The sequence below is a fragment of the Manis pentadactyla genome, chromosome 15 (genome assembly GCF_030020395.1).
Source record: "Manis pentadactyla isolate mManPen7 chromosome 15, mManPen7.hap1, whole genome shotgun sequence".
Taxonomy (NCBI): domain Eukaryota; kingdom Metazoa; phylum Chordata; class Mammalia; order Pholidota; family Manidae; genus Manis; species Manis pentadactyla.
In genome coordinates, this window is record NC_080033.1 from 42,611,493 (window position 1) to 42,637,719 (window position 26,227).

General features: G+C 43.2%; 1 protein-coding gene across 1 annotated transcript in view; it reads right to left on the reverse strand.

The window, feature by feature from the left end:
• LOC130681043 (tRNA-dihydrouridine(20) synthase [NAD(P)+]-like) overlaps window positions 1-24,058 on the reverse strand; it is a 47,073-nt gene extending 23,015 nt beyond the window's left edge. Inside the window, exons 1-9 of the mRNA XM_057493073.1 lie at window positions 23,920-24,058; window positions 23,481-23,638; window positions 22,209-22,280; window positions 19,726-19,843; window positions 18,554-18,696; window positions 7,450-7,495; window positions 5,073-5,164; window positions 4,263-4,306; window positions 3,054-3,114 (exon numbers count right to left, since the gene is read on the reverse strand). Coding sequence (XP_057349056.1) covers window positions 3,054-3,114; window positions 4,263-4,306; window positions 5,073-5,164; window positions 7,450-7,495; window positions 18,554-18,679 — 369 coding nt within the window. The 5' untranslated portion in view covers window positions 18,680-18,696; window positions 19,726-19,843; window positions 22,209-22,280; window positions 23,481-23,638; window positions 23,920-24,058. The remainder of the gene's footprint in view (window positions 1-3,053; window positions 3,115-4,262; window positions 4,307-5,072; window positions 5,165-7,449; window positions 7,496-18,553; window positions 18,697-19,725; window positions 19,844-22,208; window positions 22,281-23,480; window positions 23,639-23,919) is intronic.
• Window positions 24,059-26,227: the final 2,169 nt, after the last annotated feature.

The following is a 26,227-nucleotide window of genomic DNA, read 5'->3' on the forward strand; positions in this document are numbered from 1 at the left end:
CGCAGTATCAGGATCGGACTTCGATGAATTCTGAAGTCATCACTCTGATTCTATTAGCAAAACCCATGGATCTATCTAGAAGTGGGTTCTACAAAAATTGTTGTTCAGGATTGCCCACTGCCTGCCCAGTCTCAGTGTCTTCATGAACTAAACCCCACAATCTGCCACTCTCCCTTTGAAATGGGATCCAGTACATCTTATTCCTACTCTTCCAACACTTGTTTTGCTACCACCACCGCCAGCCGAGCCACTCAGAGGCACACAACCTATAAATCTTGTCCAAGCCCCTCTCTCCTGCCAGCAACAACACCCCAGTCCCAAGCACCCAGGCCAATGTGAAACTCCAACAAAAGCCCCAGCTAATAAAAACCAACAACCTGTGGAGCCACTTATATTCTTGACATGAACAATGGTTGTCTCTTGCGATTATTGGTGATTGCAATTTTCGTATACTTTTCTATATCATCCAAGTTCTGGACAATGGTATGAATTACTTTAGTAACCAGGAGGGGGAGGATCTTTACAAATATGAACCCATTAAGAGTGAGATAAAGGGGAAAAAACAAATCCATTAAATATACACTGCCAGTGTAAAGACTGCATACCAATGAGTGCTCACATACTTGGCTCAGGTTTAAGTTCAGTTATTCTAGTTGAATTGTTTGCTGAAGGTTGACAGATTCTAATCAGAGAGAACATTGAACCACCACAGACTTGGCCAGCCTGAGCCTGCATTTCAGAGAAGAATGGGAAGGCCAGAGGAGCCACTAGCCCTGGCCTACTTGGCCACAGCTACAAACCTCAGCGGCCTTAAGGAAACCCTGGCCACTCACCCTGGCTCTGTCCATCTGTCCTTCACCTCACACACAACCCAGCCCTTCCTTGTGGCATCACAGGACCTAACATCCAGCCTCACTGCCCCGTCCACAACAATGGCTTTCTCAATTGGTATTTCCTTCCTTCCTTCCTTTCTATTTAATGTATTTGTTTTGAATAGGTAACATTAAAAGTTGTAAAGGTTCAAAAAGGTAAAAGTAAGAACCCTCTCTCCATGTGAAATGGAAAACTTTTCAATTTATACTTTTTATACAGCTTCAATTTTTGAACCATGAGGAGAGAGAGGATATTCAGGTGGTACATACTGGTAGAGATCTGCTGATTGGCCAGTGCCCAGTGCTGTGCCAGTTATTGTGAGTAGTGCCCCTGCAATGAGAATTTATCCCCACACAAAACCAAATAAAAAACTTAATTTCCTTCCCCAGAAGAAACCAGTGTTACTAGTTTCTTGTGGGTCTTTCCAAGTATATTCTAAGAAAAGTAAATATACATGTAAATTAATTCCCCACCCCTCATATATAAATGGTGATACACCACATACAATTCTGCTCCTTGCTTTCTTCACTCACATGCATCCGGGAGATTATTCCAGTAATTTCAACTCTGCTCCTTATATTACTCAAGAGCACAGAGGACTAATTAGAAGACAGCAAGACAGAGTCCAAAGTTTTGAACTCCTCACAGATAATTAATTTCAAACCTCCCTGATTCTTTGAAGCAGCTCTCTAAGGCCCTCTGGTTTGCAAGCATCCAGAGGGCCTTTCCCTTGGGGAGTTGTCAGCCTCCTGGCCTAAAGCAAAAGTCTCCAGGCTGTGTAACTCCTGGGAGCAGAGTGGCTGACTCTGCGCAGTGGGCCAGGGGGACATGTGCAATGTCTATACTGCAGGCCCGGACCTCACACCCTGTGATACGGTTCCCAGGCGCAGCCCTGGAGGAGTCCCTCTGGTGCCCCACATGCAGCCAACCCCAAGCTGTCCTTGTTAACGGCTCCAAACACGCTTTTCCTCTAGCAGTCCTCATCCTGCTGAAGACAAACAGCCCCCTTGTCTGCCAATTGTTCCTCCCGCTATCCCCACACTCACTCCCCCTCCACACACACACACACACCTAGTCCAACCATTTGCCAGCCAAGTCCTGTCAAATTCAGCTCCAGTTTGGCTTTTCCTCTCTCCACCCCTGGTCTCCTGTAGACCCAAGACACTTATCTCCTATTTCTGCACCCCCACCACCAGCCTATTGCCATTCAAATCCACCTAACGCATGGCTTCCAGATTAGGATTTCTAAGTATTTGTATTCGTAGAATATATTTGGAAAGACATGCAAGAAACTAGAAACACTGATTTCCCCTGAGGAAATTTCTGATCACATGCCTTCTCTGTTCAAAAGAGACCACTTATCAAAAGTCCAAGTTTAGCTAATCAGGTTCCAACCAAAATTTTGGTTGTTCCTGTGCTTCCTCTTCATCCCTCTCTCCACCCCTACAGTCAAATCAAGGATCTCTGCCTCTACCTCACATTGGGCTCCAGACCCTGCCTGGGTCAGTCCCTGGGCCTGCAGGGTCTTTGGTGAGGAGGCTGGAACTTATTCAGGGAGTGAGTCCATTTCCCTCCAAGAATCTGAGTTTAAGTGCTGCTTTTCTGCTCCATTCTCTGAGCTACCCTAGCACTGGGGTCTGATCTGATCTTCTGATATGACAATAGGGACATATGTATTGCATCTTTTTTTTTTTTTTACTGTATATCTCAGGCTGCATCAAAAAGACAAAGTGCTGTCCACATTATGTTCTCTTTGAACATTTACATCACTTGTTTTATTACTTGGGCACGAGTGCTCTGTGTTTATGTGTGTATATATATGTATATACGTATGTGTATGTGTGTAAAATTTTTCCTGAACCATTTGAGGATAAGCCACATGTATCACAGCCCTTTTCCCCTAAATATATCAGTGTGCATTGTCTAAGAATGGGGATATTCTTACAAAACAACTGAAGAGTTATAAACTTCACAAACTTACACTGATAGAGTGTTTTTAGCTAATCTACCATGGTCCATATTCCATTTTGCCAACTGATCTAATGATATCCTTTTAAGCAGTTTCTTCATCTAGTACAGGATCTAGTCCAGACTCAGGTATATACTTGTGTTGTTATATCTTGTTAGTCTCCTTTAACTTACACCCTACATTTGTAAAGAGTATGAAGAAATCAGTTTACCTTGGTGGAATACTCTTTTGGACAGCCCATGTTGACATCAATACCAGCCACATCATTTTCTCTGGAAAAACATGAAGTAGAAATGGTACTAAATATTCAGCTTGAGGAAAGAAAATAGTCAAAGGCATGGGTCTGTGCTCACGAACCTCTTACCATGTCCCTGGCCTTATGAAACACACCAAGTCTCAGTGACAGAAGTTGAAAAAACCTGTCTGTAAATGTGCAACTGCCTCCCCTGAACAGCGCTCAAGAGGAAGGGCACAGTGTGCTCATATACCTACAAAGGGCTAGTTGTAGAGGACTTTGCTACTTCGCAATTCTACCAGATAACCCAAACTACTGAGTAACAACCACACTGAACTTGATCCCAGAGTGCCAGTTCTGAGTGGGTTAGTGAAAGCTATTTGTCAATGCACAAAAGCGACATGAGTACAAGAGCCCCTTCCCAGAGCAGTGGTTCTAGTGAAAGTTACAGGACTGCCTTTGTTTGTGGGGCTGCACAATTGACTTACTTCAAACATACCTCATCTTCTGGTATATACACAGTTAACGGTCTATGATTAGCAGCAACAACTGCCTGAGTTCCTTCTCACCCTTACTGTAATCAATGACAATAGCTAACACTTACTGAGCATCCACTACATGCCACATATCGCAAAGAAATTTACATGCATTCTTTCATTTACCCTTTCCTATACTGCCAGAGGTAAGTAGTATGTTGGTCTCATTTTGTATATGAGGGAGGCAAAGTTCTCAGCAAGGCTAAGTAACTTACCTAAGGTCACATAATTAGCAAGTGGCAAAGCCAGAATTCCAACCCAGATCTGTCTAGCTCCATAACTCCAAAGCCCATCTCCTTAGCCACAGTACTCTCCTGCCTTCAGTAATTTAGGAAGCAGTAAGTCTAACCTACACTTCATGAGATTTAAAACGTCAGGGCTCATAGTCACAAAAGTCCCTGGAAAGGGAGCCTCACTGAAAAACAGGTGTCCACATAGGTTATCTGGAATCTAGGCACACTTGGGACACAAGTCCCAGGCCAGGCCTCGGACGCCACAAACAGAGAAGGAAATCATACACTCTTAAACTAGAAAGAGAAAGTAGTGAACCAGGAGGCAGAAGGGTGGTCACCTCCAAGGCCATCAGGAACAGAAAGGCCTCAGAGCACACAGGAGAAGCAAAGACAGTTGAAAAGAGGGAAGAACTTACACACGTTTGGCCACAGCAAGGGCTCGCGCTTCATCTGAAGTCCCCTGGGAACACAAGAGGCTGCATCAACCACCGCCCTGACACAGGTACACGTGTACAAACACATCCATGCATGCCATGCACATGCACACCTGTCAGCAAATAGAGTCTGGCTGGCATTATCTTAAAACAGCCACCCCATGGGATGAGCTCACTCTTGGAGGCAAAAAGTGGACGTGGAAGGCCTAGAAATGTCATCAATTGCTTTCAAACATACAAAAAAGCTGAAAAAAATGTATAGTGAACATTCATATACCCACCACTTAGATTCTACAACTAATACTGTGCTATAATTGCTTTACCATGTATCTACTCTGTCATCAACTTTTTAAAAACCTAAACATTATTCAGAAGCTACTTCTGAAAAAGCGCCAAGAAATGCCGAAAGGGAGAAGAGAGAGCTACAGAGTCATTACAACCCTAACATAATCTCAACTAGTCTTGAGGAAACCTAATTTTTTTCCATTGGTAATATATACAAACTACAGAAAAAACAAAGACCATGATCTGAGTAACCAGTCCTAGGGAAAAAAACATGTAAGCCATGCCAAACAGACAAAAAGAAATTAAATTTGAGACTGGAGGCATTTAACAGACTACTAGAGCTTGATTTCTACAGACTGCCTCCAACTGTGCAATCGCTAACGAGCAGGTCTTCATAAAACATTTAGGTCTTCAGGAAGCCACAGACGGGAAATGGAGCCCAGGCATTTAACACTGACCCAACACAGGCCCTGAGATGGGAGGGCACTCAGCCCTGGGATCTCGTACCATCTGGAAGACAACCCTGCGCTGTTCTCTTTCACAGGTGCGGAAGACAACTCGGTCATCAGGGGCAACAAAGTCCACTGTGTTGAGCACCTCTGCAGGAAAACACAAACACGTGGGGCCACCCAATGAAGAAGCAAGATCAACCCAGCCTAATCCCTGGGAGAAAGCAAAGTATCACTTTGAAGGGAAGAAAGGGATGCTAGGAGTACACCAGTCTTAAAAGAAATCAATGTGCTCATGTTGGCTTCTGAGGAGCTGATGATGGTCTATTCCCTGACCTATGTGATGGTCGTTTGATTTACAGTTATTTGTTAAACTGAATGCTTGTGTTTTATGCACTTTCTCTGTATGGTGTTTACATTTCATAATTCTGGAAATACTGAAAAAAATGTATATATGAGGAACCTTGTCTGTTTCAGATTTTGTTAAAATTTTCCTAGACAATGTCACTCTGAAGTTGCTGCTTCTTAATTACTTCATGCATTAGGTGCCAGGAGCAGGCATTTACTATGTTATAGTCAAACCTTATTATTTGCAGTTGTGTATTTGCAAATTTGCCTGCTCGCTAAAGTTTATTTGTAACCCACAAATCAACACTCAGGTCATTTCCATGGTCATTCATGGACACGCAGAGAACTGCAAAATATTTCAGTCACCTGATGCACATTTCCCAGCTGAGGTCAAACAAGGCAGCGCTCTGCCTTCCTGTTTCAGTTCTCATACTGTAAAGAAGTGTCCTTATGGTGGTATATTTAATGCCACGACTTTTGCATTTTTGTGTTTTTGGTCGGTGATCTCACTGTTTGAAATGGCCCCAAGCATAGTGCTCAAGTGCTGTCTAGTGTTCCTCTGTACGGAAGGCTGTAATGTGCCTTATGGAGAAAATACATGTTACACAAGCTTTGTTCAGACATGAAATTAAAATTGCTGTTGGCTGTAAGTTCAATATTAATGTATCAACAGAATAATTAGATTATGTGTCCTTAAACAGAAACACACATAAAACAGTTATACATTGATCTGTTAATGAAAATGTGATCAGAGGCTTATGGGAAGCTAATCCTCTTTTTCCCCTAAGAGCAATCGTTCAGTATTTGCTAATGTGGTGTTTACAGCAACTTTACAGAACATAATTATTGCAAATAAGACTCTCATGTGTTCTCATAGTGAAGCTCTACGATAAAACTACTGTTACTAGCTTTCAAAGATGACTACTACCACATGGAAGAAATTCAACATGATGGATTTTGCATTTATTTATTCATGTATTTATTTTGAAAAATCACTGAGATCTCTAATACATATAAAGCACTTTCCATAAACAGAAGCAGTTATTATCATTCTGGCACGTAACAGATGAAAAGGTGAAAAAGGTGAGGTGAAGGCAGTGACATGTTGGGAGAGAATCAAAGTGATCAACAGCACAGACTGTTCATGACTGACAGTAACAAGTCTGAGAGAAGAACCACAAAAACTTAGTAGGCTTATACTACAGCTTTATTTATAATAGCAAAATACTAGAAACTCCCAGTAAAGCACTGGTGAAATCAATTCTGACATGGGAAAATGTCTTAGTGCACAAGTGGCAAAACAACATGCATGGCATGTTCCCAAGGGAGAGGGGCATACAACGTGTCATGTTTTTATACACACTTTACTAAATGTGTAAAAGAATACACCTTATTCCTCTTTGTGATTACCTCTTTAGGTATGGGATGACGAGAGATGCCCATTTTCTAGGTTATATAGGTCTGTGATAATTGAATTTTCAATAACAAAAGAAAATATAAATCTAAAACAAAGACAACATTGAGTCATAACTTCTAGTGAATTTATGTTAACATTTCACAGATGTGTATACATTTCAAAAACCTCAAACAACACCACAACTCTAAGCAAAGCAGAATCAGCCTCATCAATAAAGAATGAGCAAAAGCACAATTCAGCACAACCACTTCTGTTTGCAAAGTATTTACATGTACCTTATCTTATTTGATCCTCACTCCAACCTTATGAATTAAGTAAAGCAGAGATTTTGATTTTCATTTTATAGCTAAACAGAGGCACAGAGGTCATGTAGCTCACCCAAGGGAGTGGGAGGGCCAGGACTAGTGCTGAAGTCATCCTGACCCCAGGGCATGTAGGGTCCCTCCTGTACTATGAAACCTGGCAATTTCTATGCCAACAAGCCTGTGGGTAGAAGGTGTTCTTAACCTGGCTCTCTGGAGAGCAGTGATTGTTCTCAAGGGAGCACGTGATCCATAAAATTACTCAGCCAGGCAAGGAGCACCCTGAAAGGACACTGTCACCCCAGGCAAGGGCAACGAGGGCCCAACAAGGCACATGCACAATTCTGGTACCATCCAGCCACACTCACCGTTGACGACTCTCTTGCACTGAAGCATCTTGAGGTCAATCAGCTCCTGCAGAGAAATCAGAGGGCACTTGTCAGTCCTGACATGTAGGCCCTGGGCACAGGGGAAGGACCTTCATCACACACCTGATGGGGGCCATTAGGCTGTCATCCTACTACCAACAACAAATCATGGCTTTTGGTAGATGAATGGATAAAGAAGATGTAGTACACACATACAGTGCAATATTATTCAGCCATAAAAAAAGAATGAAATCTTGCCTTTCATGACAACATGGATGAACCTAGAGGGTATTAAGCTAAGTGAAATAAGTCAGACAAAGACAAATACCATATGATTTCACTATATGTGAATCTAAAACACAAAACAAATGAATAAGCAAACAAAAAGACAGAACAGACTCATAAATACAGAGAATAAACTGGTGGCTACCATAGAGGATGGGAGTGGAGGGATGGGCAGAATAGGTGAAGGGGATAAACAGGTACAAACTTCCAATATTAAATAAGAAAGTCATGAGGATGAAAAGTACAGCCTAGGGAATATAGTAAATAATATTGTAATAACTTTGTGTGGTGACAGATGGTAACTACACTTACCATGTTGTTAAAACACTGTGCTATACAACTGAAACTAATGTAATGTTGTATGTCAGCTATACTTAATAAAAAATTAAGAAACAAAAACCAAATACGCTACTGGGACATGTAGTGCTGTCCTCCCCACTTAAACATGGCAGGCAGGAGCCTGAGTGAGCCACCCTTGGGACCCTGGGGAAGGATGAATCAATCAAGGAGCCAAAGAGAAGACAACAGCCCAGGATGTGGACGCCTGGGCACCTTCCTCACCTACTGGTCTCAGCCCAGTCCCTCTCCTCAAAGGACCTGCCACCTCATCCCTATGCGAACGGCAGACTAAGAGCTCCCATGAAATATCCAAGGACAAAAGTGGGACTAGTAAATAGAAGCACAGGGAGGATGATGTGAGATCAACACAAGAAAGAAAAGTCTGAAACCCCTATACACATGGGAACCACTGTATGGAAACAAATGCGGGGAGGGCCTCCTCGGCTCCTGAAGGACTGGGAGCCTCCATCTCTTCATGGGAGACAAGGCTGTTCTGCTTTGTTCAGGGGTCATTTCCACAGATGTAGAAGACAAATGAGAAGATCCAGGCACCTGTCACACTGCCCAGAAGCTCATGTCCAGGGGTTCTGGGGGTCCGGAAGAAGACAGAAACTCCTACTCCTGTACTCATCTCCATACTAACTCCCTATGCACCTCAACCAGTCATACCCCCAACCAGGCGGAGATGACGGCCTTTGCTCCCTTCATGGGAGCATGTAGGGCTAAAGTGGCCAGCGGGCCCCTATAGCATCCATCCCCCCCAACCCCACCCACACATACCCTTATCGAGAGTAATACACCACCTAGGTGTTCCTGTGGCTATCCTCTCCATATTGCATTCAGGTCATCAATTGTCTGATGCCCACCAGGCCTGACCAAACAAATCACCACAACCAAGCATGGATACATGGCTGGCATCCAAGCCCCAAGAATGAAAGTATGGACAGAGCCCAAACAGAGTCCCTGTAGCCAGTGGTCCAAGCTGCAGGAACAAGACAGAAGGGAGCAGAAGAGGCCTGTACACGTAAACAGAAGCTCTATAGCCAGGCTAAGCTTCAGCCGGGAATGAGCAGGGAAAGGCGAGACGAGCCATCACTGGGGCCACAGCCCTGCCAGAAGTAACCTGTCCTCAGGACTCCCAAAACCATCTGCCAAGTCCACCTGTACGGCCCTTACCACATCTCTGAATGCCAGTCACACATCTGCCATTAGATGTGAGCCCACCCTGGGAAGGGTCTTGTATCCTTGGCCAGGTAGCCGGAGCCCAAGAAGAGGAGCTGAGGCAAAACAGCCCTTGAAATGTCTTATTTTCTTCTCTGTCTCCCCACTACACCAAAGAGCCTTTGGGACCTCGACACTATCTCATTCATCTTTGAATCACTATCATCTAGCATGTTGCAGGTGCTCACTAACCATCTGCCGATGCCTGCTTCAACACCTTATGTGCAGCAGATGGCCAACTCCTTGTTCAGTGTAGAATTAAATTGTCACCAACAAAACCAGAAGTGTTCCTGCACACCCACACACCTTCACACTATGGTTTATCAATTTTATTCATTTTAATTAGTTCTATGGGTACAGAATGGAACCTGATAGGTTTTTTTTCACTGTATTTCCTTAATTAGTGAAAAAGTTGTTTTTCCATGTGGGAGAGTTTATCAACCATGCATCTTCACAGCAAACTGCCTTTTACATCTATGCAAGTTGTGCAGAAAAAAAAAAATCTATTCCTTGTCAAGGCAGATGTTGAATTTTTCTCAGTTATCACAAATACTTTTCCTATATCAACGTCACATCTTCAACTTCTGTCATACAAATACATTACTTTTGTAGAAGAGAGCCCCCCAACTTCACGATGAATGATGCCTTCTAGTTCTAAATATATCTATATTAAAGACTTAAGAAAGTAATTTGTTTTCTTTGCTTCTTTTTAAAATTAATTTAGTTTTTTAACTCACCTGAAAATTAAGGCCATCTATAAGTCACTTTTTCTTCATTTCTACCCAAAGTTCTGAACAACATTTAGTTTTAAAATGCCGTATCATGTATGCACTTATTCTTTCTTACCTGTCACATGTTATGTTCCTATATCTGAAATATGTCCTGCTCCCTTCACCTCCTCCAATCCACGTGGCTTGCTTCCTCTAAGATGATCATAACAGTTTATCACCAGTATTTTTCCATGCCACCTTTCCACCCTGACCTCTAGAATATCCAGGTACTCTTTTTTAGTCTTTAGTTTGTTTATAAACAATCTTCAGTCTACGGCCATACCACCCTGAACGCGCCCGATCTCGTCTGATCTCGGAAGCTAAGCAGGGTCGGGCCTGGTTAGTACTTGGATGGGAGAACAATCTTCAGTATATCCCTCGTTTTCAGAAACACAAATATACTCAGATGAGAAGCTATATAATTATACTATCAAAAAAAAAGTCACTGCCAAAATGAATAATGAGAGTCCCAGAAGGAGAAGGAGGAGAGAAGGAACAGAAAGCATATTTGAAGAAATAACAGCATAAAATTTCCCAAATTTGATGAAAAACATTAATCTACACATCCAAGAAACTCAACAAATCCAAGTATAATTAACTCAAAGAGCTCCACACCTAGACACATCATAACCAAACTGCTAAAAACCAAAGACAGAGAGAACCTCGAAAGCAGCAAGAAAGAAGTGACATCATGGGCAAGAGATCCTCAGGAAGATTCACAGCTGATTTCTCTTGAGAAACAATGGAGGGTGGAAAACAAGAGAGCAAAAGTCTTATGAACTGAAAATTACAAAATATGTTGAAAAATTAAAAGACACCTATATGAGATGGAAAGACATTCGTGTTCATGAATCCAAAGACTTAATATTATTAAGATGGCAGTATTCCCTCAAGTGACCTACAGATTCAACACAAACCCCATCAAAATCCTAGCTGTCATTTAGCAACAATTGACAAGCTTATCCTAAAATTCATAATGGAAATGCAAGGAACCTAGATTAGACAAAACAATCTTGAGAGAGAAGAACAAAATTGGAGGATTCACACTTTCTAATCTAAAAACCTATTAAACAAGCTACAATAATCAAGACTCTGTGATACTGGCTTAACTATAGACATATAAACACAACGAAATAGCACTGAGAGTCCAGAAACAAACCCCAACATCAATGATCAGCCAATTTTTGACAAGGGTGTCGAGATGATTCATTGGGGAAAGTCCTGTGTTTCAACAACTACTGCTTGGACAACTGGATACTCACATGCAAGAAAATGAGTTTTGACCCCTACTTCATATCATACACAAAAATCAATTCAAAATCCATCAAAGATGGACAGTGACTGTAATGGGGTATGTTGGGGGGACTTGGTGAAGGGGGAAGCCTAGTAAACATAATGTTCTTCATGTAACTGTAGATTAATGATAACAACATAATAAATAAATAAATAAATAAATAAAAAAAACTTAAAAAAAAAATCCATCAAAGACTGAAATGTAAGAGCCAAAAATATAAAATTCATAGAAGAAAGCACAGTTATACATCTTTGTGACCTTAGATTAGGCAATAATTTCTTACGGATGATAGCTAAAGCACTAAAAAATAAAATAAAATAAATTAATTGGACACCATCAAAATTAAAAACTTCTGTACATCAAAAAATACTATCAATACATGGTACAGATGTACAATGGAATATTATTCAGCCATAAAAAGAAAAGAAATATTGCCATTTGCAACAACATAGATGGATCTAGAGTATATTATGCTCAGTGAAATAAGCCAGGCAGAGGAAGACAAATACCATATGATTTCATTTATTTATGGAATAGACAAACAAAGCAAAACAGAAGGAACAAAACTGCAGTAGACTCATAGACACAGAGAAGTGACTAGTGGTTACCAAGCAGGAGGGGTTGGGAATAGTGCAGGACTACAGGAGGGGGATAAAAGGGCATAATAATTCACAATCACAATACAAGTAATCATGGGGACTGCTGAACCACTGTGAAGTACATGTGAAACCAACACAAGATTGTATATTAATGACACTTTAATTTTAAAAAGACACTATCAATAAAGTGAAGAGATAGCCCACAGAACGGGAGACAATATTTGAAAATCATTTGTCTGATAAAGGTCTAGAATCCAGAATATATAAAGAACTCCTACACTCTTAAAACTCTAAGAATAGAAAGGCAAATAACCCAATTTAAAATGTCCTATAAAATTTGAATAGACATTTCTCCAGAGATACTCAAATGGCAAATAAACACAGAAAGAGATGCTCAAGATTATTAATTACTAGGGGTAAAAAAATCAAAACAACGAGATATACTTCACAGCCATTAAGAATAGCTATAATCAAAAAGACAAATAATATGTGTTGACAAAGATGTAGAGAAACTGTTAACTTCATACACCGCTGGTGAGAACGTAAAATGGTACATTTGCAATTTACATTTGGAAAACAGTCTGCTAGTTCCTCAAACAGTTAAACACATGCTCCAGCAATTCCATTCCCACATATATACCCAAGAGAAATGAAAACATGTCCACACAAAAACTTGTACATGAATGTTCACAGCAACATAGTTCATAATAACCAAAAGGTAGAAATTTGTCCATTAACTGATAAACAGATAAATGTACCATTAACTGATGAACAGATAAACAAAATGGTGGTACGTCTATACACAATTGACTACTATTCAGTCACTAAAAGGACTGAAGTACTGATAAAGCCAATGACATGGATAAGCCTTGAAAACCTTGTGCTAAAAGGAAGAAGCCAGGCACAAAAGGCCACATGGCTCATGATTCCATTTATATGGAACGTCCAAAACAGGCAAATTTATGGAGACAGAATATAGATTAGTAGTTGCCAGGGACTAGGGGAAGGGGAAATTGCGGAGTGTTGCTAATGAATATAAGGTTTCTTTTTAGTGTGATGAAAATGTTCAAAAGTTGTTAGATGTACAACTCTGTAAACATATTAAAAGCCATAAAACTGTACACTTTAAATTTGTGCATTATAGAGTATGAGAACCGTATCTCAAGATGTTAAAAAATGATTAGAGGCACAATTTTGGGTCAACTGAAAAAAAAGAATATGGAAGATAGACTAGAAAAAAGTACTGTATCAATGTTAATTTACTGAAGATGAAGGCTGAATGATAGTCATACAGAAGAATGACTTTATTCCTAGAAAATATCAATGAAATATTTGAGAAGAAATCATAGTGTATGAAGTAGTTAAGACAAAATATATTTATTAGAGAGAGAGCACAAATTACAAAACAAAGCAAACAAAAGGTTAACAGCAGGTCAGTCTCGGTAAAGGGCACATGAATGTTCTTTGTCTAATTCTGCAACTTTTCTATAAAGTTTACATTTTTTTAAGTTTGTAAACATTACCCATTCTGGGACTAACAGTTACCAGAGGGAAAGGGACCAGGGAAGATGAGTGAGAAGGGAGGGACAAGGGGGTAAAAGGGGCATTATGATTAGCAGACATAATTTGGGGATGGGCATGGGGAGGCCTGTACAACACAGAGAAGACAAGTAGTGATTCTATAGCACCTTACTACACTGATGGACAGTGACTGTAATGGGGTCTGTGGTGGGGACTTGATGATGGGGGGAGTCTAGTAAACATAATGTTGCTCATCTAATTGTAGATTAATGATACCAAAATTAAAAAAAATTTTTTAATAAAAATAAATAAAAAATAAAAAAATTACCCATTCAGAGCAAAGGACTTGAATAGAAATTTCTCCAAAGATGATGTACCAATGGCCAAGAAGCATACAAACATATATTCAAAATGACTAGTCATCAGAGAAATGCAAACCAAAACCACAATGAGCTATCACTTCAATGGCTACTAAAAAAAAAACCCACAAAAACAAAATAGCAGGTGTTAGCAACGATGCAGAGAAATTGTGAACTATTGGTGGGATTGTAAAATGGTGCAACTGCTAGGAAAAATATACAATGAAAAACAGAACTACCGCATGATCCAGCAATCCCACATTCTGGGTATATATATATATATCTGAAAGAACTGAAAGTGGGATCTCAAAGAGATATTTTATATGTTCATAGCAGCACTATTCAAAATTGCCAAAACATGGAAGCAACCCAAATGTCCACCAACAGATGAATGGGCAGACAAAATGCAGCATGTACAATGGAATATTATTCCACCTAAAAAATGGAAGGAAATCCTGCTAAATACCTCAACGTGTATGAACCTTGAAGACATTAAGCTAAGTGAAATAAACCACTCACAAAAAGACAAATATTGCATGTTTCCATTTACGTGAGGTATCTAAAGTAGTCAAATTCATAGCAACAGAAAGAATGGTGGTTACCTAGGGGTGGTGGTGGGGGGGTAGTTGTTTAATGGGTATAAAGTTTCAGTTTTGCCAGATGAAAATGGACTGAATATCTATTTCACAACAATACGAAGGTATCTAGCACTAGTGAACTGCACACTTACAAACGGTTAAGATGATAAATTTTATGTTGTGTTTTTTACCACAATAAAAAAAATTTTTTTTAAATACCCATTCTGGTATTCAGGGCCTCTTAAGAACATTGCTCTCTCCCTCAATTCTGCTTATTAAAAGGTTTAAGTTCAACAGGTGGATTTCCTCTCACAGTCGAGGCTACTGGAGTTCCACTGTTCTTATAAAAGGGAGTAGATATACAACATCTGAAGAACTCACACAAAACTCCTGTCAATAAGGCAGAACTCGGCAGGGAATCAGACTACTGCTCCCTTGACTTTTGCCCAGCTGATTCACCCTTTCCTCAGCTCCAGCTGCCTAGGGCTTTGCAGAGGTCCTAAGGAGGTGCCTGCATGCCCGGTATGCCCTAGGTCCTATAATCAGTCCCGTGAGATGGGCGTCGTGGTTTAACTAGTCCCACAGATGGGCCACCTCATGTGAACCCAGTAAGATCATCCAGACAGCAGGCCTGCAGAGCAACTCTGCATCCACCAGGGGGCACCAGGCACCACACTGTACATGCCCTGTACTCAGGGCCCAGTTCCCAGCCACCCCCCCACACCAAGCAGGGGCCCGCTAGCCAGCCTGCCTCTGCTCTCCACAGCCGCTCGGTCTGGGTGGAGGGCCTAGGTCCCTTCCAGCAGGGACCCCTCTGTTTGTTCATAAGCCATACTCACTCTCCCAGAGTCCATCAAACATGCTAAAGGGTTTTTAATCGCTGTTTTCTCTACTCCAAACTCAAGCAGAGCTGTGGAGGAAAGGAATGGTCACACTCATTAGGAAAAGTTTTGACCAATTAGGAGGGCCACACACTGAAGACAGCACATAAATCCTTGCTCTATGACTTCCCGAGCGCTTGAAATGACCCTAGGAATTCCCAAAGAGGTCGCTGCTGTAGCATCTGGAACCTGGAAGGTCAGCTCTGCTTCCTGAGACAGCACTGCTCGCCCAGCCCAGCTCTGTGACCCCCGCCACACGTAGTGGCTAGCTAGAACAGGCACTGCTGCCATGCAGTCACTCACTCCAATCCTGGTGTTTCACTCCACCTAGCTCCAAGTGAGTACCACTTCCTGGAGTCCCAGAAAAATGCTCCCTGCACAGGAAAACTGAAGGCCGAGGGGCTGAATACATTCATGTAGGCACTACGGCCTTCTTCTCAATTTTCACAACCCCCAGAATGTGGCCCCAGCATAAATTTGAGCCCAGCAGAGCCAGTGCCTCTAAAGGCCTGAGGCCCTTACCACCACTTGGTCCAACTGAAGAAACCAGCAGGACAGCCAGAGTAGAGACATAAGTGAATCTAAACATAAAGGGCTAGCACTCAATTAAAAGTAAAGACCAACTCTTACTTTCAATGAACACAACATTAGGGAGAGAAGGGCCATGGAGGGCCATCAGAGTAAGCAAATAACGGACGGAGACAAGGTGCGATGCCTAGGGAGAGAGGAGAGAGACACCACAGTCCCAGGGCCCTGTAGCACTCGCGGGGAGGGTGCAGCTGCACAGAGGGAGTTGGGCAGCAGGGAAGAAGCAGGGGGCTTCACCCTTGAGTCTGAGTCATCCCGAAGGACCCTGTTGGAAAACGTGGACTAAGTGGAATGAAGAGCTAGCATGTCCCTCTCTGTCATCATCCTGGGAGCAGGACGGGGGGCATCACAAGCAATGACAGGTTCACAGCTGTCTAAGTTCTCTGGAACTGGGGCTTTTTGGCCCCAGTCCTCAGGCTCTGAGTCCTTGATTCTTCACAGTCCCTCCTCCCAACTCCCTTCCAAATCCAGGAGGCCTGTCTGGAGGGCAAGGAGGGTGCTGAAAAGGAAACGCTACACCTGACCCATGGTTGGCCACCTGGGGGCCTGAGCGTGGGCTCAGGGATGAGTGACTGGCAGTAATGCTCAGCACACTACCGCATTCCCCGGGGACTGGCCCAGGGAACAGGCTCCTCCCTGCCCTGCGCTTGTCTGGCAGCCTGAACGCTTTGTGGATGTGCGCTAACAGCCCAGTGCACGTTTCTTGCACATTGTCAGCTTCACTCTGACAAATCACTAAGGACTCAGGTCTCAGGCCTCTGTAATCCTGAACTCTAGAACCTCCTTTTCTGACTCTCACCTCTAGACAACACGTATTCCCTCCCTCCCATTTCACCTTCCCAGCCCTACCGTATAGATGCCCTGGGCCGTGCCCTACCATATATACCATCATGGCAATCCCAGCCGCAGACATCTCCCTGCCAGGCTTCTCGGTTCTCCCTCCCATAAAGCTGCAAACCGGCAACCCTGCACACCTGGCTGCCAGGCAAACCTCCCAGTGCTCACTTCCCACAGGAACAGGACCAAAACGTCTTGACTTTCTTCCCTCAGGTCCCTGTCCAACACCTGCCATCTTCATTTCCAGAAGAAGACTGGATTCCTACACCTTGTCAACCAAGTCTCTCAGGCAAAACCCCTCAGCTTCCCCTGCTCCCATCACCCTCTCCCTCTCCTCCTCACCCTATGTTAGAGGACAGCAGGTCCCACCACCTCATCCTGTCCCCTCCAAGACCTGGCCCTACCCATCTCCACTAATCCCCCAAATCTTCAGGCCTCCCCTCAATGCTGGGGCCTTCCTCATGCTACAAATAGGCAAGTAGCCTAAAAAAACTCGTTTCACCCAGCGTCCTTCACCTCCACTACCTGCCTGCCCTCTCTCTCTCCTTTCACCTCTTGAATTCTTGCAGGGTAGTCAGCAGCCCTATTTTCACCTCCTCATTTGCTGTTCCCTCCTCAATCTGTTGACTACAGAAAGTGTTCCCATCTGTTGTACAATGCTGTCCTCCAATCAACTAATTTTCAAATCAAATACCTTCTTTATCTTTTACAAGTGGATTCTCTGCATCATCAGACATAGCTAACAGACCTGGGACTTCTGCCTGACATGCCACTTTTCTTAAGTAGCCTATTTCTCTCACTCTTTCACTTCTCTATCATGAATTGCTGTCCACGGCCCCCTTGTGCCACACACACACACCCAGTACAGAAGGTTATATTCTTTCCAAATCCCCTGTTAAGCCCTCCCTTTTCTCTTCACTGGTAGCTTTCTTTTTCATTAAACTTTTTGTTTGAGATAATTGGAGATTCACACGCAGTTGTAAGAATGTGAGATACTATGTACCCTTCACCCAGTTTCCCCTAGTGGTAACATCTTACAAAACTGTAGTATAATATCACAGCCATGATATTGACATTAATTCAGTAAGACACAGAATAATTCCATTACCACAGGGATTCTTCGTGTGGACCTTCTGTAGCCACAGCCCTCATCCCACCACCAGTGCCTTTTAAAGATGGAAATATAAGACACACTTAGGTAGCTTCTTCATAAAACTTCTCACACCCACTAAGGGGACATATCGGGATTGAGGATTGTGGGGAAGCTCTCCAGAAAATTCTAAAATGGGCCCAACTGAGAACCACTGCTCACACTCTCCCACTATCCAGTATCAGTTACTCCCGTAATTTTATTTTTCCTAGAAGATGCTCTCTAAACCTGGGTCTGAAGTCCTAATATTCTCCAGAGACACTGGCAAGTAACTGACCCGCTAGCTACTACCACCAGAAAATCCTGTGACTCCCAAAACCAAGCCCATCCAGTTTCCCTCACCTGGATCTGGTCCTTGACCTCCTCTTCCTAACCTTGAGTTCATTCATTCACGTATTCAATGTGTATTAACTGCTATAGGTTCCAGGGCAGCAACCTAACACAATGCTCATCGACTCACCTGGCCCATAATCCACAGAGCCTCTATGCTGCCCCGGCTTCCAGGCCTCAGCTGGGCTCACAGAACTCATGAGTGTCATGTGCTTGCCCGCTGCGACCTTCCGTGAGCATCTGTGAAGTGAGTGCCCATTCTGCCCCCACTCCCTACTCCTGACCACTCCCTCCCACACATGGAGAACCTGCACTCGAAGAAGCTTCTCTGGGGAAACTGGGGGCCCCTTACCTCACAGGACACAATGTCCGCTCCATAATCCAGGGCCAGCAGCCGCATTGGGAGAGTCCCTACTCGAACCATAGGGGCTAAGATGAGTTCGTTGCGGTAGCACAGTGAGAGGCTGTCCACTATCATTCCTCCTCTGCAACAGCCTGAAGAGAGGGAAAGCAAGAGAAATTCAAAGGAAGGAAACCTCTTCTGTTATCCAGGGCAGGCTTTCCTTCTTCCTTTCAACACATACTACTTTGTTTTCCTTTTCACTGAACATAAAAATAATGCTCAGTCATTCATCCAGTAAATACTTCTTAAGTACCTAGTCTGGGCCAGTCACTCTCCTGGTCTTTTGGGATACCTTAGAGAAAAAAACAGAGAAAAATGTCTGCTCTGGGAGAGCTTTCCTTTTGGTGAGGGGGAAAAAAACATTAAGTACAACAAATAAGTAATGTATATAGTATGCTGGAAAACTGGTAGTGCTGTAGACAAGAAAAGAGCAGGGAGAAAGGAGATTGAAAATGCAGGGGATGGGTTAAAACTTTCTGTCAATTTATTGAGATATAATTGACATACAACATTATATTAGCTTATGGTATACAACATAATGATTTGATATATGTATACTGGAAAATGATAATCACAATAAATTTCGTTAACATTTATCACCTCACATATTATAAGTTTTCTTTTCTTGTCATGACAATTTTTAAGATCTACTCTCTTAGCAACTTTCAAACATACAATATAGTCATGCTAACTATATTCACCATGCTGCACATGACATCCCTGCAACTTTGAACTACCTCCACAGGTTCAGATTTTAAACAAAGAATCCCAATATTGGCTTCAATGAGAAGACAAGATTTCAGTTAACCAAGTTGGTATCTAGTGGAGGAGTGCGCAGCAGAGGAAACAGCCAGTGCAAAGGCCCTCAGACAGCAGCTTGATTGGTGGGTGTGTGACAGGAACAACAAGGAGGCAAACTTGGCTGGAGCACAAAAAGGAGAAGAGAGAGTAATGGAAGTCAGATGCCTGATGTGACAGCAGTGAGCAGATGGGACACGGTCGTCAGATCCCAACATATGGCCTTGTAGGACACTCTACAGACTTTGTTAGTTCTTTACAAAATTAGAGCCAATAAAGGGTTTTGAGTAGAGGAGTGGCGTGACTGAGCATCTTTTTTTTACCACAGTCACAGTGGCAGCTATATGAAGAGCGGACTACTGGGGGTCAGGTAGACACAGAGATCAATTAGGAGGGTCTTCGGCAGCCAACGTGAGAGATGATGGTGCTGAGGCTGGGCACCTGGTAGTCGAGGCAGTGAGAGGTGGTCACATTCTAAATATACTCTGAAGGTAGAGTTAACAGATGTAAAAGAAAATTAAAAATTCCATATCCCAGAGATAACTGTAAAGGTATTTATTCTAAGCAAATATGGTCCCCCTAAAAAGTCGTACAGCTAGCAAAGTATGCTCTGCCCAGAGTTAGTACTACAGGCCCCTCGTTTTGTTTTGTTTTGTTTTCTATTTTGTTATCATTAATCAACAATCACATGCAGAACATTATGTTTAGTAGGCTACCCCCTTCACCAAGTCCCCCCCACAATCCCCATTGCAGTCACCGTCCATCAGGCTCCTCTTTCTTTTACTCCTTAGCCCATTCCAGTCTGGCCTCCACCTCCACTCTGCCAAAACTGCTCTGACTGAAGTAACCAAAGTTACCTCAAAGTTGCTCTATCTACTAGACACTTATCCATCCTCAACCTTGTTTCGCTAACAGTCGGTGACTTGGCTGGGCCTCCTCCTTCCTCTTTGATGTTTCTCCTCCCTGGGCGTCCCTGACCTTACACTCTCCTGATTTTTATCCTACCTCTCTGCCCGTGCTTTTTCGTATTCTTTGCTGGTTTTACCTCCTCTGCTCACATCTTGAGGTTCCTCCTTAGTCTTAGGCCTTCTTCCTTTCTAATTCCACACACACTTCCCTTGTGAATTTATTCACTCCCGTGGATTAAAATATTGGTGAGAAGCTGGTAATTTTCCAAGGTATCTCAACCTCACACCAAATATTCAATCACACCCCCACTCAGATGTCTTAAGGGTATGTTACACTAAATATGTGTAAAAAAAGTCAATCTTCTGCTTTGGTTATGTAACTGTATTCCTATTATGTTAATCTGTGTGTGCAATTTAATTAGTAGTTTAAAACCTATACATGCTGAAGTTACTCTACAAGAAGATATGTCAAAGAAATAATCAATCTTCCCATGTTTTCTTCCGCCTGCTACCTCTATAGCTTTTCTTCTTCCTTCCTAATTACAAACCTTAAATAGAATTCGTGCCTCATATCGAATTTACCGAGTATCATAATTCCTCCAAGTGCTAAAGATACCTCAAGACAAATTCTGGGCATGGAAGCCACAGGGCATAAATATGCAAAGAAGTAAAAAGCTAACCTTTTCAAACAATATTGCTTCTCTTTCACTTGCCAACTTTACATTTCCCTGTATGGCCCCGGAAGATGACTGGTTAGCCAGAGACGGGTAAGATTCCTCAAGGGAGGAACAACCTAAGACAGGCACAGTCGCAGGGGGGCCATCAGGTGAGAAATTGGGGATCAAGAGAGGTGAGGCTTAGAACCTCTCCCCCCCTGTTTTGAGAGAAATCTTCTGCATCCGTGGATGTTTTATTGCCCTTGTATAGCTTGGATTAACACATAGTCTACAGGCACACACCTGCTCATCTACATTTGCTCTCTTACAACACTAAACTAAGTTTTCTACCTTTATCTTACATCTACCTACCACTTCAGCATTTTATTAAAAAAATAATAATAATAATAATAAAGGGAGAAATGTGGGATCCACATATAAATCAAGTATAAAAATCAAACGAATATTCATATTTGAACTGTTTATAGTTCATAATGCGTGATCAAAACCGAAAGTTTCTGTGATGACTGCCCTTGCACTGTTCACCATGTAAGAACTTACTCACTATGTAAGAATTTGTTCACCATGTAAGAACTTGTTCGTTATACTTCAGAAGATTGGAGACTGTTGAGAATTAGGCTTGGGGCTGATTAATGATTGTGCATCGAGTCCCCTATACAGAATTTTATTGTTGTTAACAACCATTTGATCAATAAATATAAGATACGCCCTCTAAAAAAAAAAAAGTCAACCTTTTTTCTTGAGCTGCCTCCCATGTCTAAATTTATTCATCAACAGACACTTATGGGACCCCTATGATATGCAAAGCACTGGTTGCACTAGAGATAAAATGATGAAGTGAGGTGAGAAAAAAATGTACAGTAGAAGACAGGCTTTCATAATGGAAACTTACAAATATATGTGAAGTTACAACTGTGTCCAGGACCATGAAGAGCAGTTGCATGAGGTTATAGGAGTCTATGTCAGCAGGGAAGGTTCTGATGCAGATTGAGGAGGAAGGACTTCCCTTATGAAATAATCTCTGACTCAAGTTCTCTCTAAAGAGAGAACTAACAAGGAGAAATTAGGGACCAAGAGCAAAGATAGGCTCAGATGGACTCCAAACACTGTGAGATTTTAAAGTATTCTAGGGGCTTAAGCATGATGAGAAAGCAGCCATATAAGAACCAGCTACCCTGCCCCAATTATGTGGGCAAAATCCAAATGCAAATACATACCTACCTATTATCCTTCCTGATGATTCTGTCAATGTATCTGTTCTGGCTTTGTACAAGGCAGTTCTTTGTTTTATATCTGAAAAATAGTACACAAGTAAATGGATGAAACCTGTTGGGTCAGGCATCCAACGAGTTTTTTAGCTGAAGAACAAGGAGCCCCAAGTTCTTGGAAAGACTCATAGAAATGGTATAGAATCACAGTACCTTGGCTTATCCTTTATATCAACTCCCCTCTATCTTCTCACCATTCAGTGCTCAGCTGGCCTATATATGAACTTTTCAATGATGGAAAGCTCAGGGCTCTAGAACAGATCTGGGCAATTCTTGTTGCTACAGCAGTTCTTTATATCAAATTCAGAATCTGCCTATCACCCATCGGTCTCATTTCTGCCTTCCAGAATGGTACACTCCACAGCACACCTCATCTCTCTTCCATCTGGCAGAGTCCCCAAATACAAGAGGACAGTTTTGTTCCCAAAAACTAATCCAGCTTCACTCTCTTAAATCACTCTTTCCTGTGTTTAAAACTTTCAGGGAACTCCAAGGTTCCTGATTCCAAGGGTGTGACAAGCAATGGCATTAGTGGGCCTCTACAGATTCTGGGGATGGGGCAGCCAGTGCAAGAGTTTGGTAAATGTGCCTACCTGAAGCGAGAGTACATGCGGTGACCTCAGCCTCTCTGCAGTCTTCATCCTCTATCCACGGTTTCTCAACTTTGCACTATTCACATTTTGGACCAAGTAATATGTTGCGGAGGGGGGGGACTTGCCCCCACACTGTATGATATTTGGCAGCATCCCTGGCCTCCACCCATTCAAAGTCAGTAGTGCCTCCCCAGATATGACACCTAAAAGTGTGTCTAGCCATTGTCAAATGTCCCAAGTGGGGAGGAAGGGGGTAAAAACACCCTCATTTGAGGAACCACTGCTCTAGCCAATGACTCTGTGCACCTGTCACTACTCAAAATTCTCTCCTCTGCTGGTCTAACACGTGACTCTCCAGAAAGTCTACTTGTGTATCAAAAAGGTATTCAACATTTTTAAAGTCTTCATCTTTTTAACGGTATATGATATAACTAAAACACTTTTCCCACAGATTCAGAAACTCCCAGGTGGTTAAACCACATTTATCTTACTCCCACCCCACGCACTGGGGACTACATTAAAGATCTAACACCCATTTTCTACGTCTGTTCAAGAAGTACAAATAGTGTAGGGGTTATTTTGCAACCTTAAATCTTCTGCCTGAACAGCACTATGTGAGATAAGCCACCTACCTGATCACTCGCTGGTGTAGAAGGACCCTCCTCACTGCTATTCAAGCAATTTAGGTATCTCACTGGGAAGGCAGTGGAGGTTGAGTGGAACTGCCAGTGTGGTGGGTTCTGGACGAGAAGCTGGGAACGGTCACAAGGGAATGGAGAGTGAACCTCGCCTGCAAAGGAAGGAAACAAATGTGAAGAGATGAACCTACTTGAAGTAAAGCCCGAAGATCTTACCTACTACTTCACAGAGGAAAACCCCCGAGCTTGCCCTCTGGGCTCTCAGCTCTCCAGGAGGCGTGTGTGCGTGTGTGTGGGTTTAAGCATACATCTGACATACCTGGCCCTTGTCTCGGCCCCGGGACCCGACCATTCATTCAGACTCTAAAAAGCATTACGAGACCTTGCGCGGCAAGCATATCTGGGAAGATACCACCACACCCTCGTTACTTACTGCGGAAGACCAGCACTGGACAAGCCATCACAGGGGAGGGCGTTGTGAGAATCAGAGGGATCGGACACCCAATCGCCAGAAGACTTCTGCCCTGCTGGGTCCAGAACGCCAGGTACTCATCGCCGCGTATCGCTCAACCCCGGTCCTGCCTCCGTCGCGCACCGTTCCCCAAGGTAGGCCCGAGTCTGGACGTTGCCATTCCCTGTTTAGACCTACAGACCTCGCCGCCGCGTAACTCCACAGAATGTCCCTACCTCTTCACAGTTCTCCAACTATACGAGCATTACTGAGCCGCGCCGGACACCGTCCTCAAATCCTCGGAATGCGCGAAACGTCACCGCCGTTCGTTTCCGCTTGCCCGAGAGGAAGATGGTCGTACCGCTGTCGTTGCGGCTCTTTGCGCATGTGTCTAGGTTGCCTCGGGTGCCTCCACGGGATCTGGCGGCCCGCGGAGCCGACGAACCCCTGCCCGTGGTGGGCATTCCGCGGGCTCTACAGCGGCGGCAGGAACAGCAGCAGAGCGAACGGCGGGGACCCCTGCGGGTGGCGCTGGTGCGATCTGGCCGGCTGCTGATTTCGGCTCGGCGACGGGAGTTGAACCACCCGGCGCGCCTCACGCTGGGCATTTGGGAGACCGCGCCGCTTGCTTCGGGTGCCTGGAAGAATCGGTGCTCCCAAGACATGACTCTCTGTAGAGACATAGCCTCTCCGGGCCTGGACAGCACCTGCTTGGAACTAATTATCAATTACGATTTCCCCCTCACCCTGCAGGACTTCATCCACAGAGCAGGGAGGGTGGGCCGTGTGGGGAGCAAGCTGTCGGGCACCATAATCAGCTTTGTGACCCATCCCTGGGATGTGAATCTGTTTCAGATGATTGAGCTGGCAGCTCGCCGGAGAAGCCTTCCAGGACTAGGGTCCTCAGTGAGAGAGACTTTATCCCAGCAACCTTGATTGCAGCTAGTTTAAATGATGTGCCAGTGGTGGGTGTACACACTTGTGAGTAGGACATGCTGCGCCTGCCCAGTCACCTCCCTGAAGGCTTGGTGAGCTGCTGTCTAGCTCGAAAAGGTACGCTGCTGGCCAGCACTGGAGCTACTGAGCGTGGCTCTCGTCTTTCACGTGACTCATGAAAAATAAAGTTGATTTTGGCTGTGTATTATGTCATGATTTCTAAAAATAAATGATGTTTTTATGGGTCTTCCCTAATAATAGGTACCATTGGAGCAGGTCCCTGGAATGTGAATAGATTCACACTGCGAACTATACAAACCTAGGATAAAGGCTCTTCGAAATTGATGTTTTAGTTTCTAAACATTTAGATTTTATTTCCTGTCCACAAAACGCCCATTACGCTCCCAGAAAGGAAAGGGGATGTGACTAGCACTAGAGAGAAATTTTCTTCAGCAATAGTACCTATGGCAAGCTTGAGTACTCTCGATGAAATCTCTCGGGAAGTACAGGCAGAACAAAAAAAGACAGACTGACACAGAAGTATTGCTTGGTGTGTATTTCCAGGCTCACCTTCTTTCCCATCTCTTCAGGGCAGAGGAAGAGGAGAAAGGCTTAAACTGTTTTAAAAAACAGTCAAAATAAGCATGTTGCATCCTCATTATCTCCCAGGTTGCAGTTTCTGCAGCATTATTTAAGCTTTGCTCAAAGTAATGAACAGTTGAGGCTTAAATACAATACTCTACAAAATAACCTAAAAACACTTGCACACAGAAAACGATGTTTGCAGAGATTAGAAAGGGACCTAGGGCAAACTTTGCCAAAAGAGAATATTGTACAAAGTGTACAGTCATAGCTTTCTCTTCCATATGAAGAAACAAGCTCAGGGGGGAAAAAACAACTTGCTCAAAACCACACAAGTAGGACAGAATCTGGTCTGTCTGCAGCAAGGGTTGTGTTGTATTCTTAACCACCATTCTAGCTCTTCTCAAATGTGACTCATGCATAAAATAACTATGCATCTCTGTTTTCCTTGAATATTACTTGTTTACATCTGTACTGATGCAGTTTCTAATACTGCCCACTTTCACTCTTGAAAAGCGACACCCACTTTAGACACTAATTTGGTCACTCTATCCATGCACCACTGGGGCCAAACTGCCTAGGAAGCCTGATTAGTGTTAAAAGCAGATTTCTGAGCCCCACTCCAGATCTGCGTAACAGTTGACCCAAGAATCCACGTTAAAGTATCTTTAAGTTGTTTTGTGGAATCCCCAAGTGAGTCTGAAGCCCTCTTAAAGCTGCTAGAACATTCGTCTATGCTATTCGGCCTTCGCTAGAGGCCTGGCCAGATACT